Source organism: Ascidiella aspersa, chromosome 9 (assembly GCF_963924565.1).
Source record: "Ascidiella aspersa chromosome 9, kaAscAspe10.2, whole genome shotgun sequence".
Classification (NCBI taxonomy): domain Eukaryota; kingdom Metazoa; phylum Chordata; class Ascidiacea; order Phlebobranchia; family Ascidiidae; genus Ascidiella; species Ascidiella aspersa.
In genome coordinates this window covers 4,736,674-4,752,308 of record NC_139455.1, presented here as the reverse complement: position 1 = coordinate 4,752,308, position 15,635 = coordinate 4,736,674, and the positions used below count along the sequence as shown (strand labels likewise).

Genomic DNA, 15,635 nt, shown 5'->3' with positions numbered 1-15,635 from the left:
CAGATTTTCAACTGTAAAATGTCACCAATCTTTTTTTTGTATGTCACACGGCAATTGGTAGTAATTAATTTGTCGGAAAAAAATAGTTTATAAGGAGAATTTTTCATGCTCTTAACTTTTTTATTTTTTCTCTCTTAGCTTTTCATTTTCCCCAATTGCGTTTTTCATTGGCATGTGGTCTCATTTAATGAGGAAAGCTTGCAAAAAAACTGTTATATATCGGTTATTTTAAATGCGTTTAAAAGCATGTGTTTCCATATGAGACACGACGGTTATTTCTGCCATGAAATATTTTTCGCACGCATTTTTCTGATTATCGTTTGTCCAAAATTTACAAAAAAATTAAGATGAGACTGATAAATAAGACTAAAAAAATCGATTTAAAAAACGGATACGGCACCCAGGCAAAAAAACTGTCTGAAAAATCTGTGCCATATCTTTTATTTGTCGATTGTCATCCTAAAACCTCCTACGCCAGTGGTTCCCAAACTGTAAAAATGAGCCAGAATTGAAAATATTATTGGGGTATTGTTAGGATCAATGTATTTTTCGGGAAATTGTCCGACTACGTAGGCGTAAATTGGGATTACAAAAAGGTAACGGCACATGGTGGGCCACAAACTGTTTTATGAAAAAAAAATATAGGTCACGCAATAAAAAAGTTTGGGAACCACTTTCCTACACTATATTGATTGTCCCTACAACTTTTCTTTACCACCGTGGGTAAACCCCCGATCATGCAACTGCACGTAAGCTATGATAATAAAACGCCGCGAAATTTAAAACTTTCCTGTGACGTTTTCAGTTTTTCCTCTACCTTTGACCTTTACTCTTTTTCTTTTTTCTTTACATTCGCTTCTTGTAGTCGACACTCGTTAAGTTGCTGTTATGAAAAAAAGAACGTCCTCCGTTTTTTGCCGTTGATTCATTAATTATGATTACCTGGCTGTGCAATATCGTTTTGCGGGCGCGTTTCTGGCACTAACCCCCGAATTTAACGAATTAAGCAATTGTACCCCGACCTTCGCTCGCTGTTTAGATGTTTAAACGACTAATTATTGCGCGCTCGATATTTTTTTTTACTTCTTCCGCCGGGGCGAAAGTTTTGCACTTTGCTTTATAAAATGAGTCTTAGTAGGAATATTAAAGCCCATATAGAAGCAGGTAACATTTTTAACGCTTCCAATAGGCCTTGATTCATTTTCGACAAAGATATTAGAAACGTTCAAAATGCAACCTACTTCTATATGGAGTTTATGTTCCTCGTATACTTCTAATTAAAACCATCATTATGCTCCCACAGAGTATTGTTTCTTTGAGTTTTTATCCATCCTTACCCTCGAATCTCGAAATCAAGTGTTTGAAAATTGCGATTCACTTAGTCCTACATTTTCATTTTTCAAAGCGATGTGCAAGCCTAAAGGCTGCTCTTCGATTTTTGTGTTGACTTAACTAGCCCTAATTCCGAATCCATGCTGGTCTGTGGTCTGTGGGCTTGCAAACCATCAGAAAAATCGTTTAAATCCACCGCCGCAGTTTTATCACAAGCAAACACCAGTCACACTTATGATAGACACATTTCAATCGTTATGTTGTGATCAACGTTATTTGCTTTTGAGGTATTGCGCAAAATACAATTATTCTTTTTGATTTCATAGCTGAAATTTAAAACTTGTTTAAGCGTATAGTAATTTTAACCTTTTACAAGCATATTCGTCTTTAAATTAAATAATAGTATTATTTTTATTTTATCGACCAACGTGATTAACTTTTGAGTTTGTCATTACTTTTTAAGGATAGGAAACGTTTGTCATCAATTGCAGAACTATGACGCCATAATAGCTTGCATTTGTCGATTTCAGCGCTATTCATATTCCCGCTTTACGTTTTTCTTCGATGTTGCTTATTTCCTAATTGTTTTGTTTCATTGCGCGATTTCGCCCTTTGCAGTAAGTCGATATTGGGCGTCGTTTTTTGTTTCGTTCCGCAACGAATAAAGCGTTAAAAAGATTTCTTTCTTGGTTGTTTACTGCAATTTGTCTGCTAGGTATATTTTGTACTTATTACCAGGTGAAACAATTGTGATACATATGTATAATATACATTTAATAATAGTTGTTGGCTGTGCCAAATAATTATTGGAAGCAAATCAGCTTTCAAAGTTGGCCGTTTTACTTTTGAACTTGGCAAAGAGATTTAATGCAGACTTTCAGTAATTACTTTATTATCGTTAAGCTTGAAACGACAAGTATATTCTTAAAAACAATATCCTTCACAGCCGAAAAAAAAATTAGCAGGCAAAAAAACGTTGAAACAGAATCAGGTCATCTGCAAAAGTCTTAGTCAAGTTGTTTTCTATAAACAGCAAGCCCAATCTTCTTTATTTTTTTATTACCATGCAGTAGGTATAATATCAGTTCGGTCGTATGCCAGCTGCTGATTGCTGAGTAATAGTATCGGTCTTTCTCCGATTAGGGTGGTATCGGCAGGGCTGCGGAGTCCGTTAAAAACAACCCGAGTTTGACTTTCACTCAACAGCCTTCATTCCACCCATAGGCTATATATAAACAATATATACAGCAATTAACTCAAAGAGGGGGTCACGTAACTCATTCATTCACATTACGTAGTTGAAAAATCTATATGCTATTCAGCCTTTATAATTCAGGATTTAGGCCTTGTAAGTTTCGATTTAAGTGCTGCGAATGCGCACATCGAACTCTGGTGGTCAGACCCGATTTAGACTTGCTTGTTTTGTAATGTACCGTAGAGTATTTTACTTCAAAAGGTTAACTTCTGGAAAATATTACTTTAAAAATAAACCGATTTTTTTCCTCAAATCATTACCATTTAACTAGAATATTTTTTGACCAACATTATCATTCAATTTGGTTAATTTTTCTTAATTGACTTTTAAAATAAAATACCAAGTTTTGGATAGCCCTAATTGCAAGTCAAGTCACTAGGCAATTTAAAGTTTATAGTAAAACAAATGTTTTTGCAAACCAAGCAGAGAACAATACACGCAGACAAGGAAAACTTATAGGCCTACGTTGAAAAGATGAGGTATTAGGTGGGTCTGCCCATCTTTTCTTGAATAGTTTAAATAAGATACACTTGCTTTCTTTCGAACTTAAAACCAATTTGTCTGCCGATGTGTATTTTAGTAAGCGTAATGTTTGAATAATTATTGCACTGATTTAAGATCATTTACATTTCCCTAAAGAGGGTCCCTAACTACAACACTCGAAGCAACCACTGTTCGATACCATATTTAGTCATTTCATAGATATCATAATCCCCAACGATCATCCAGGCATCACGAGTTTAAGCACTCATGTGTGACGGTATTTGTTGGTTTTTGTTTTTCAGTTTCTAGTGAAATTTTTGTAAAGTTTGAAATATTTTGGGTAATGACAACCTCTTCAATAGACTCCTTTTCGAAACCAGGCAATAAATTAAACGTAGAACTTGGCGTTTTTAGAACAACGACGAGGTCTACTTCTATGCGTTATTCAGGGTAAGGTAATAAATCAAAACATTTTATTTAAGTACAAAACATAACGGCGCTCTATAACTAGGTTAGGGTTAGCGTTTGGGTGAGGGTGGGGTGGGTCAAGTAATATTATGTTTATTAATAATAATAACTTGACCCACCCTCAACCAAACGCTAACCCTAACCTAGTTATAGAGCGCCGTTATGTTTTGTACTTAAATAAAATGTTTTGATTTCAAAAATTGTTATTATTATCATCAAGCAGCTTTTTAATAATTCTTACTTCAAATGCTTATTACTAGGGCGATTATTTTTATTTTTTTTTTTTACCTAAAAAATAAGAAATTTTGACCTGAAAAATTAAAATTTTGACAAATTTTGACTTAAAAATAATTTATTTTGATAAAATTTTGACCCGGTTAGAAATACATTGATTTAAATAGCTTATTATTGTTTGAAGTACTGCATTAGTGTCTTGATGTCTTTGCCCACATTATTTCAAACACAAATCAGTTATCACAAGCGATCGCGTATACCGTGTACAAGATATAATACAGTTTAAATATCGTTGAATATAAATAAAAACTATTTTTTTTGTTCATAAAATTGAACAATAATTTATAACAAAAAAACTGAACGACAATCTTAAAACGCTAACTCTAGTCTTTTTTTTAATTTTGTAAGTGATTTATGTGCATTTTTGTGTAAATTTTTACAAAATTTTGACTTTTTTTGACAAGTCAAAAAATAATCGCCCTACTTATTACAAAAAAAAAAAAAAAAAAAAAAAAACTCATATTGCGGCAGAATAAATCAGAAAATAAATCTTGTTGAATGTATGAAAGGTAAAGAAACTAAAAAGTTTTAGAGAAGTGGGTTAGTCAAATAATGTCGGAAACGACTATTTAGCCAAACTAAAACTGACAAGCGAGTGTATGTAGAACCAAGGTTAAAAAGTTTATGCAGCTGCGCTCTCAGCCACGGCGTTAGCTGTGCATTTCATGGCAAATGGCAGTAAGATGTGTTCAGTCGCCAAAAGTCCATCAAACATGCCAAAATATAATTTATGATAACACTGCAATTTAATTTTAAAACATTCGGTGCTTTTAATATATTGTATACATATTAAAATAAGATATATTCAGCTGATTGTAAAAAAATGTCTGGTCATGACTCGAGATCTACCTCTGCCGGTTTGTCAAAAACGCTCCAAGAAAAAGAAGAAGAATACCAGAGGATGAACGCCAAACTAGCCGCTCAAACTGCGAAGCTGGTAGAGGAAGCGGACATGGTCATGCGGCAACAGGACAACTTTCTGAATCACGTTTCTCCTCCGCGATCCTCCCATTCCAGATCACCGGTTTCTCCACCTCTTGTGAGCAACCACAACGATGACCAGGTGAACGTTTCCAGTCGCGACACTGGTTTGCTGTCGATTGCAGCTGGAGCTTTCGAAGATCAGTCTTCCGAGGATGAAGAGTACTTGCGACAGTCGGTCAGGCCCAGCTCTCACCTATCTTCAGGCCAAAATAGAAATCTAACACAGGCAAGCGTGAAGAAACAGGTTCCGGACTCTAAAGTAAAGAAAGTAGCCGCCAAACGTAGACCAAAGAGTGGCGCGAAGCCTCCAAAATCGGCAGCTGATGACGTCGCAATTGTGGACGACTTTTCCTTTGCAAAATCTGTGAGCAACATTGAAAGGAAAGTGAACGAACGGGAGAGCACATCGTCCGCTATGCTAAAAGACGACGTTATGCCTGAGGCCGCTGCGGAAATGGGAACCGAGGCTCAAATTCGTTACCTCAAGGCAAAGCTGCGAGTTCTGCAAGAAGATTTTGACACCTCTTCACAGGAATGCCAGAAAGTCATCGACGAGAAATCTAAAGTCGATTCTCAGCTGAAGGAAGCCAAAGAAGAGTGCGAGCGTCTTAAGAAAAATCAAAACCTTCAGCAGAGCGCAATGCAGAAACTGAAATCAGCTTTTGAGGAGGAAAAGAAAAATTCAGAGGCTAAGTTTCTTCAATTTCAGGCAGCCAATAAAGAAGTTAACTCCTTAAAAAGGGAACAAAAACAGTCAACGACGGCACAATCTGCAGTCGAGGTTCGACTCAATCGAGCCCTAGAAGAAATCGACAAACTAAAGTCTCAGCTTCAGAAGCAAAAATTCAGCGGAAAAGAAGCTTCGGATCGTGACACGCGAGAAATCGAACACCTCCGAAACGAGAACAAGCGCCATGAGAGGATGCGCAACGACACGATGGCCATAATCAAAAAGCAGCAGAAGTTGATTGGAATTCTTAAACGACAAGTGCTGCACATTGAAGCGGCTAAACTTCTTTCCTTTACCGAGGAAGAGTTTGTAAAAGCACTGGACTGGAATGACAAATAAATATTTCCAACTTTAGCTGTCATAGCTCGAAGTCGCTAAAATTCTTTCCTTTCACAGGCATAATGTGAAGTTTAAATAAGATTTATCTTGTACCTTTAACGAATATTGTCATTCCCTTTGTTTGTTTCTTGTATGACTTTTATTGCCTTTCTACATATAAAAAAAAGGTTTTGAAAGCTACAAAATTTAGTTTGTAACCATTTTTTTGTGTTTTAAAATTTCACTGTTTTTGTAAATTTTGTACTGTGAGATATTCATTCAAAACTCATATATTTTTGTACTCTTTTTTTTCTACCTAATTTTGTACATATCTTTTCACTCGGTTAAAAAATGGTGCTGTCGAAATATAAATTTTGTTTGAAATTTACTTATTAATGTTACAACCTTATGAAATGACACAAAATAGTAACAGATTACAAGTGAACTGTGTTTTGCAAGTAAAATGTTTTCTTGTATCATAAGTTGAGGTGGATTGCTTTATTTTCCAATATTTTCTGCATTTGCTTTTCTAGGCTTAATATTTTCTCATATTATTGCGACCAAGCTTTCAGTATGGAATAGATTTGGAGCTCGTTTAACGTTTTGCTTGTTTAGGTAACATCGACAGGAAATAAGTGTTATCACTGGCAATAGGCTTCGAGTTTAAATGATAACGCTTTCCAAGAAGTTGAAAGAAGCCCGAGCAAATAAAGACAATGGAGTTGTGACCAGCTCTTCCCAGAAGGTTTCAACGCATGCGACAATCAGAGATCAGCTCCTTACAAAGGGTATGTGTTTAACAGTCTTGTAATGACTTAACTTAAGTGCATTTAAGTCACTGTTTTCAAATGACTTTACTTGACTAAGGGGCAAAATGACTTGACTTGACTTAAGTACTTCGGTCACTGTTTTCAAGTGCTTTGACTTGACCTCAGTATTTTGTACAAATTTTGAACAAAAGCATTTGGTTTTATAATGGGTCACTTACCTCAATTTTTGCACATAAAACAATTTGAGTTGTTATGCAGATAAAACAATTTGAGTTGCATTTTTGTTGTTTTTTAGTTGAGTTATAGCTTATATGATTTTAATAGTTTGACATTTAATTTTTATGGCAAGTACATGACTTGAAATTGACTTGGTCTAATAATGACTTTGGACTTAAGTAATTTTACGAATGACCTGACTGGGATATAAGTAATTTTCAAACAAACAACTTGTTTATACCTTTTGTTATTTTTGTAATATGGCTTATGTAGTATATATACTGAAAGCCATTGCAGACTCACCGAATGTGTACATGTTTCATGGCTTATGTAGGTTAAGATTTAAGCATTTAGGTGTGGTTTACAGACCTTTACATGTATAGATTTTTGAAAAATATAAGCCAATTTTATACCACTCTGGTTACTTATTTGACAGATATCCTAGTTTTATTGAAAATTATTAATCCAACCCAACTTTTCAATTTTTTTTATATGACTAACATTTTAGGTTGTCAGAACATAACTAGTTAAGTGTTTTATTTGAATAATTGTAATATTCAAAATATCTGTTTCACCAAGCTAGACCACGGGTTCTTAAACCTTTTGTGCTGCTGCCCCTTAAAGACAATTTATTAGAAAACTCCTGCCCTTTCTGCTCTCTATGAATAATATGTTTGGTAACTACAAATCAATACGCATTTACTGATGCTTTTGCACGAAGAATAATCTATCTGCATTTTAATATACAGGTTTTGTTTATAGATAAATATGAATAAATTAAGTAATTGGAATACAACAATGTATGTCAGTGACAGCAAAAAGTAGTTAAAAAGAGATATTTGTGTTTCAAAAAATTAAAATAAACCAATGAAAACACAAAGTTTTTTTTCAGTAAGTCCATAGCGCCCCCTAGCTAACCCTTTATGCCCCCCTCCATTTAAGAACCCCTGCTAAAGTATGTATATATTACAACAATAATGTAAAAAAGGCATACTTTAACCACCCTTGCGATATCTGCAATCTGGTAATGTATATCTGGTAATGTATCACCAATTACCATTATTATGTTCCCTTTATGTTGCAGCCCATCCCTTTAAATTATAGTATTGGCTGAGGACTGTATGGCTTTGCAACAATTTTTTAAACCCCTACTAAGCAGTACTTCCTGTATTTATTTCAGTCGTTTTTTTCAGAGCTTGCTGATCTCAAGCAGGATGCATCAGCCAATTGGCAACTGACCTTCCCTGACCCAGACGTACTACATCAATTTTTGGTGAGTTTTTGTTGCTCTGCCAATCTATATTTCTATTGTTTGCATAGTAGGTTAAATCTGATATGGCATCTAATTAAAAATTTTATTAAATAAAATGTTAAGTTGCTTTGTGTATTGAACTATACTTTTATAATCGTTTGTTTAGAGTTGGTTAAATATTGCAATCTTATTGTCCAATCTGGTCATGTTTTTTGTTTATATTTAAACAACTTTTTAATAGACTTATAAATTGGCAAACAATTTAATCCAACCCTAGAAAAGTTTTTTTTAACTATTAACAGTCTATGTTATACAAAAAAAGACAAGCATATAATGTTTTATTATATATTTGAAGCCATCTTTAAAAATGTTTGATCAGGCAATTGATATACAAAAGGGCTGGAGTTTTTTTGGGAAACTGATTAGAAACCTATTGGATTTTATATGTTTTAATTGTTAAGTAAGCCAAGTTATGATAAATGAAGCCAAAGTATTATAACTAAAACACAGATTCGACGTTGATTTCAAACTACCCAAAGTACTTACAAATCAAAAAAATATTTTTCAGGTTGTTATTATACCGGACGAAGGAATGTGGAAAGGCGGTAAATACAGATTCACCATCAAAGTTCCGACAGATTACAACATCAAGGTAAAATTTTCACTGTAATACAGCATTTAAAAAATAAATCATTAGGCAAGTTTAAAATTGAGTATTTTAAGCCTCAAATGGCCCTATTCTTACTTTGATCTCTATGAATTAACCACTGTGACCAAATAATACATTTTTCCAGTTTCTCACTGCATAGTGTTAAAAATCAAAGTGTCGGACAAGTTTAAAATTGAGTAATGGCCTAATTCATTCTGACTTTGGTCTCTATGATTTGACCACTTTGCGCAAAAAAAATAGTTTTTTCAGTTTCTTTGAAATACTGCATAATTTTTCAAAATAAAAAATTTAGACAAGTTTAAAATTGGGTATTTTTATCCTCAAAATGGCCTGATTCGGACCGAAAAACACATTTTTTCAGTTTCTCTAAAATTATCGTACATAGTTTTTTAAATTTAAAATGTAAGTCAACTTTAAAATTGAGTATTTTCACTTTCAGCATTGCAGGGCCACTTTGACCAAAAAAACACAATGTTTTCTATTTAATCTTAGCCACCCCAGGTACGCTGCCTCACCAAGTTATGGCACCCCAACATTAACATGGAAGGAGCAGTTTGCCTCAGCATATTAAGGGATCACTCATTGGATGGAACCGGTTGGAATCCAACACGCTCAATAAAGGTCAATAGTTTCCTTTTTAATTTACAAGTGGTTTACAGGGTAAGAGCACTTTTGTCTGTGTTAAGTTGCTTTATTTAAATACAATTTAAATACAAGTGGGCATCTAAAACTAGTTAGCAGGCTTTGAAAGCCTTTCTGTGTACTTATTAAACAGTTTCATTGCTACTTGCATATTTTATATGAAATAACATTAAATTAAAAATAGATTTTATTAAATGTTCTTATGCATATTCCATTTCTGTTGGAAACCTAATTGTCTTAAGTTTTAAAGCACACTCTTCCCCCAAAATAGAAATAATTTAGGTTGGGTGTGCATTCATTTTTAATGTGTACACACTTTTTTTAATTTGTTTTAACTTATCTCCAGACGTGTCTGTATAAAGCCTAAAACTTTTTTTCTATTTGCAGGAGATAATCTGGGGTTTGTGCTCCTTGTTCACTGTAAGTATACCTGGTTTGCTTATTATTACTAAAGTACTGGCAAAAAAAGTTAACAACAAGAAATAAGAAGTTGCCATGGCTGATTGTTTAATACTTACCTGATGGGGGTCTTTTACCGGATCCCTGTAGGGTGGTGGGCTGCCATTTTTCCCCAGTAACACCGTTTTTTGGGGGCAATAAAATATTAAAATTATTACTATTCTAATACTTACACTTATTAATATTGACACTTACACCTATTAATATTGACACTTACACTTACACTTACACTTACCTACACTAAAACCAAAAATGCAAAAATGTCGACCTTCTACCTATGCGCAGTTTTACTCTGGCCCTACCTCCAAGTGGCGGCACCGTCTCCTTATACGAGAATGGTTGTCCTGAGGACTGGGTCTGATCATTACTGACATCAGGCATTCCCGGCCTACTTTTGGGCCAATGGGAAGAATGAGCCACTACACATTCACCACTTATTTTACACTTACTTTCTTTACTTTTTTTTATATAGAAAATAAAATGAATGTAAAAAAATGGTTGGTTGTTTAATGTAACCGCCGGTTGTTTAACCACTGATACTTTTTTTTGGCAAAATTTTCAAATAGTTTAGTTACAGGGTTACAGCAATTGCCAACTTTTATTTAGCAAATTAGAAACTCGGTATGCAGAAAGGTCAAGGTTCGCCTGGCTTATTGTATGTCAGCATAGCGTTTTTTTCATTTTTGTTTTTAGAATTAACAAACTTTTTTATAGTCTTCTAAAGGTTGATAGACAACATGACGTAATAGGACGGGAAATGACAATATACCCGACTTCTTATGTTGCAGGAAATACGCCATAAACTAAACTTCGTTTAGTACGGAAATTGGCACTGTATACATTCGGGCGGGTTAAAAGGTGGTTTTTCACCAGTTTCAAGTCACGTCCAAACGTTAAGCCATTGGAATTGTTAAACTCCTATAAATATGAGAAATAACTGAACTGAAAAATAAAAAAATAAACGCAACATATAGCAGGCAAACCGTTTTATTTGCACAAAATAGGACGAATAGGTAAAATTTATAAAACTAATGCTTGAGGAAAACACTTCATTTAAACCCAAGTAATTTGTCCAAAAGACTTGAGTCAAGTCAAGTCATTTAAAAACAGTGACTTTAGTGCACTTAAGAATGCCTAATTCTTACAACTTTTTTTGTAAAGATTAGAGTGGAATAAATCCAATTATACTTTCTACGTTGTGCAGAGTTGCTGTGTGTTGTTGCAGTTCCGTTCATTGTGAAATGCTTGTGAATTACCTACGGAAAAATCTTGTAGGGGTGCCGCAATCTATTTGTTATTTCTGAGGGGTGCCGCAAGTCATAAAAGGTTGAGAAGCATTGAACTATAAGATCGATTCAAGATCACCGCATACCGCAAAATAAATCCTCAAACCCAATAGGGTTAACATGCTCTTCATTCATTATTTCCACTTAGGTGAAATAATTTTACCCTTCAGTATACACCAGGGGTTCTTAAACTGGGGTCCATAGACCCATTGGGGGTCCGTGAACTAGTTTTAGGGGGTCCATGAAGGCCTACTTGAAATGTTAGTCTATATTCAAACACCGAAATCATCAGATTTATGAAGTCTATTTGTATTGTGACGTCAAGTTATGACGTTTTTGCCTACCGTTGTCCAGGCGAAGCAAAAAAAAAATTAGGGGTCCGCGGTAACCCCCCCCCCCCCCCTGGTATAAGAACCCCTGGTATACACATTACACATTGTATTTAAAAACGATAATTTGAGCACTACCGAGAATGATTAGCAGATACTACCTATCTAGTATCGCTATCAAATGTCAAGTGTTGAAACACACTTAGCTCTGATGTCGTCTATTAGAAAAACGAGGAACTAAGAACTACTCACGTCATACCGTTTTACGTGTTTTAAAAAACTTTTAAACCGTCGCCTTTTGGACGTTTGCCCGTCTATTTGTGCCCAGGACCTGGTGGACTTTGACGACCCCCTTAACACGGAGGCTGCCGACGAATTTCGGCGCGATCGGAAAAAGTTCCAGCGTTCGGTCGAGTTCTACCTATACAGACACGCCACCTGACGTCTGAGCCGCGCTTCTTGTTGTTGATGACACTCTTGCTGCTTTTCAGACCTTCTTCTTATTCTGCTCTATGCGTTTTACGGCTCCAAACTTCGTTTTTTGTCCCGTCCCCCTTCATTTCCCGCGTACAACCGTTGGTTTGAATACATTGCGAACGACCATACACTTTGCGCGTTTTTTTTTACTTATTTAAAAATTTGCCCGTTGGACCCTTTGCAATATTTTTTTATTCTGTTTTTTTTTTTTTTTTTTTTTAAAAGCCCTATGAAAACGGCTTATGAAAATTTAAATGTCAGTTGTTGACCCGTGTTTCTTTACACCAGACACTTTTTCCCGCGGCGTTGTTAGGTTAGCTTCGATTTTGATTATTTTTTGTTGCAGGGCCGCGGAGTCTTTCAAAAAATAACTTGATTCGTACTTCGTCAAAAAAATTGATCCCGAGTCCTACTCCGGCGAAATGTGCGATTTCGTCAAGTCCTTAGCAGGGCTGCGGATTCGGACTCGAGTAAGACTACCCGAGTCCGACGTGCGCATGCGCAGTACGAAACTTCGACTGATCAATCTGTAAATTCTGTAAATTGCAAAGGCGGAATAGAATATATGGTTGAATATTTTTCAAACATTTTATTGTTGATAAATTATACAGGCTGTAGAGTCGGACTCGACAAAATCGCACATTTGGCCGGAGTCCGACTCGTGACTCTGGTTTATTTTTTTGGCCGGAGTCGGACTTTGGTTATTTTTAGCCGACTCCGCAGCCTTCGGCTCCAACTCAACGGCTTGTAATTCACCCATTTGCGTAACCTAAAAGGGTGGATATTCAGCTGGCCACTCGCAGGGGTGGCATATAATTCATTGACCCACAAAACATGGTTGAAAAATCTTCCACCATCTGCTATTCCACCTTTACGATTTACAGTTTGCAGCGTTGTCTGTTTAGAAATTTAGTATTGGGCATATCGGACTCGGGAATCTTGTAGTCCTAAGCGAGTCCCGAGTCTGACTCCCCAGCGCTGCTTTGTTGGCATGCGACTAAAGCCAGCATCATAAAGGAACGTTATCCAGCCACGACCACCGATTAAAATTCAAAGATATCTTCGAAGTTTCTAACATTGAAAATAATTTTTGAAATGCCAAGTTATGGGTACTGACCGTAATATGTTCTCTTAATTCAGTAACTCTAAAACTGTTGACTGAGATTATTAGATGATCGTATTTTTTCTAAATTTAAAGCCTGGTTTCCTCGTTTTAGTGCTGGGGCTAATTTTCTGTAACAAACCAGGCATTTTTAAATGACTTTAGTTGGTATCAGTCAAGGCATTTGCCAAATAACTTTCCGAGTCCAGTCATTTTTAACAAATAGCCAGTCTAGTCCCACTCCAAGCCATTAGTTACGCAATTCAATTTCAAGTCTTAGCATTGACATCAAAAACTAATATTTAACTTCTAAAAATGAAAAACACGCTCCATTCTGAGTGACCAACATTTGGCAAAATAAATAATAAGTTTAACATTTATTACATTTTATAATCGACTTAAATAAGCCATTTTGCTAAAAAGCATTCAATTAAAGCACTTTAACATACTTTAAGTCATGGCATGTGATAACAGTGACTTAAGTCATTACCACACTGATGTACACTATCCATAACTAATAATACTACTATATTTACCTCATACCTTGTGGTAAAAGTATATTGTTTAGTAACAATTTATCCGCGAATTTGTTTTTGCCAAACAAAAACCATAAGTAGGCTACAAGTCTGGTACCGATAATTTAAGAAAAAAAGTTTCTATGTTCGGACCTAAAAGTGTTGCAAAGTTTCCGCAAAAAACATCTGCTTCGTCTGGTGGCGCTACTGAGCTCCTACCAGTTTGGACCGAAAAAAATACTCCACCAATTAAGAGCAGCAGAGTAAAGTGGCGTAACTTGTGTAACTATGTGGGCTACGTGGTATTTTGTTCATTTACCCCAGGGGTCGGCAACCTTTTTCCAGTCGCGGGCCAAAATCAAACTTAAAAAGGTCTCTGCGGGCCGCACAAAATGATAACTAAGAATTGTGTTATGAAAATGTTAGCACAACTGTGAATCAGGCGGGCCTGGGATATTTTTTGCACTTAAAAATGTGTTTAATTACATTTACAGAGGCAGTAAAGTATTGACGCAAATCGAATGAAAAGTGTTATAAAATTGCTTTGAGGGAACGCAAAAACATTTAAACTTAATCTAGCTCAGTGTTTGTTAACTGTTACAAGTCAAGACGCACCTGGCGAGCGAAGCGATTTTTTTTTTGGTATACCAGTATTTCTTCTAAATTTAAGTTTTTATTACATTGCCGAAAGTAAAAAATAAAAAATGTTTAAAAATATATCCAATATTTTTCAATACTTTTTTCCCATTTTTTGCTACGCACTTGGCAGCCTTCCACGGCGCAACGGTAAAGAATCGCTGATCTAGTTGAGAAGGCTGCATCAAAACGTAAACAAACCGGACGTATAATGAACATTTGCGCCAAACGCGAAAAATTTTCGCAGTTACGCAGTTAAAATAGTCAAAAAGTATGTGAAATAGACCCTTTGTCTAATTTGTCAAATAGGCGGCGGGCCGGATGAATTACATCGGCGAGCTGGATCCGGCCCGCGGGCCGTAGGTTGGCGACCCCTGATTTACCCGATATTTTGGACGTATATCGTTGCCATACCGAATAACGTCATTGTAATGGTCTAGTATGCAAAACTGAAACATGTAAAGGTAATGATATCCAAGTTGTACCAAAAATTATCGTTAGAAAGCCTGTTTTATATTTGATTTTTAAAGTAATGCTGCTTGAAAAACAAATTGCCTTTCGAAGTAGAAAACTTTACTTTACACAGCAAAATAAGACTTTAATGCACAAAAAATCAGATGGAATACCACCTTAGTATCGGGCGAGTAGCGATACTATCACATGATGACAGGTATAGGTTCCGATCTGATATTGTCGAACATGTTCATAATTTAAAATATTTTATGATCGTTTTACATTCAGCTTTTCAATACCTAATCTCATGAGTTTTAACAAAACAGCTATTAGTAACTCCGTGGCCCACCGCTTGAATTGTATTATATTTTTCAAAATTTACATATATGTGTTTCAAAAAACAAATTTACATATATGTTGATCAAGGGTTTTTGAACTGGGGCCCATGGAATTTTTTTAAGGGGGGAGGCCTAACTTAAATGCTAGTGTAATTTAAGAAGTAATCAACTTTTCAAAGAAAACAGTTTAATTAAAATCAAACGGTTTTGCACTGAATGTAATTAGACTTTGTTTCACTTTCACATTTTTTGACCGAAATCAGTGGATTTCTCAATTTGTATTGTGATTTTAAATTTATAAAGTTTCTTGCCTACCGTGGACCACGCGAAGTAAAAAAAAAGTTTAAGAAACTTCAAGAACTCCTGATGTAGACTAACGTCCGATAGCTAAACGTTGCGGTAACTGCACAACATTTCGCCTTTTGATTGCATTAGCTTAGCAGTGATGTAGAAATCCGCATGGGAGGGAAATATAATTCTCCTGAATGCTTCTACATTACTAAAAGATTTAGATGACCAAACGGATCTACCTTAAAAAGCGACAAAAGTGCGTTTTATGCTTTGAAACGCGACGACATTTTTTTTTTCGGTTGTAAAGTACGCGAAACAAAGACAAAAGATAATTT

General features: G+C 35.4%; 2 protein-coding genes across 2 annotated transcripts; both read left to right on the top strand.

The window, feature by feature from the left end:
• The first annotated feature begins 3,845 nt into the window (after window positions 1–3,845).
• Window positions 3,846–6,014, top strand: LOC146131992 (testis-expressed protein 9-like). Its single transcript, XM_083396883.1, has one exon. It carries the CDS (start codon window positions 4,656–4,658, stop codon window positions 5,883–5,885), a length of 1,230 nt encoding a protein of 409 aa, XP_083253009.1. The 5' UTR covers window positions 3,846–4,655; the 3' UTR covers window positions 5,886–6,014.
• A 54-nt stretch (window positions 6,015–6,068) lies between these two features.
• LOC146131991 (NEDD8-conjugating enzyme UBE2F-like) lies at window positions 6,069–12,087 on the top strand. Its single transcript, XM_083397314.1, has 6 exons — window positions 6,069–6,652; window positions 8,044–8,123; window positions 8,671–8,754; window positions 9,265–9,393; window positions 9,802–9,834; window positions 11,817–12,087. The coding sequence occupies exons 1-6, from the start codon at window positions 6,532–6,534 to the stop codon at window positions 11,928–11,930; spliced, it is 561 nt and encodes a 186-aa protein (XP_083253440.1). The 5' UTR covers window positions 6,069–6,531; the 3' UTR covers window positions 11,931–12,087.
• Window positions 12,088–15,635: the final 3,548 nt, after the last annotated feature.

Excerpts from the sequence above, each read along its gene's own strand:
- LOC146131992 (XM_083396883.1), top strand. The coding sequence starts at position 4,656 with ATGTCTGGTCATGACTCGAGATCTACCTCTGCCGGTTTGTCAAAAACG.
- LOC146131991 (XM_083397314.1), top strand. The coding sequence starts at position 6,532 with ATGATAACGCTTTCCAAGAAGTTGAAAGAAGCCCGAGCAAATAAAGAC. Across the intron at positions 8,755-9,264 it reads CGACAGATTACAACATCAAG|CCACCCCAGGTACGCTGCCT; the intron begins GTAAAATTTTCA and ends ATTTAATCTTAG. Across the intron at positions 9,394-9,801 it reads ATCCAACACGCTCAATAAAG|GAGATAATCTGGGGTTTGTG; the intron begins GTCAATAGTTTC and ends TTCTATTTGCAG.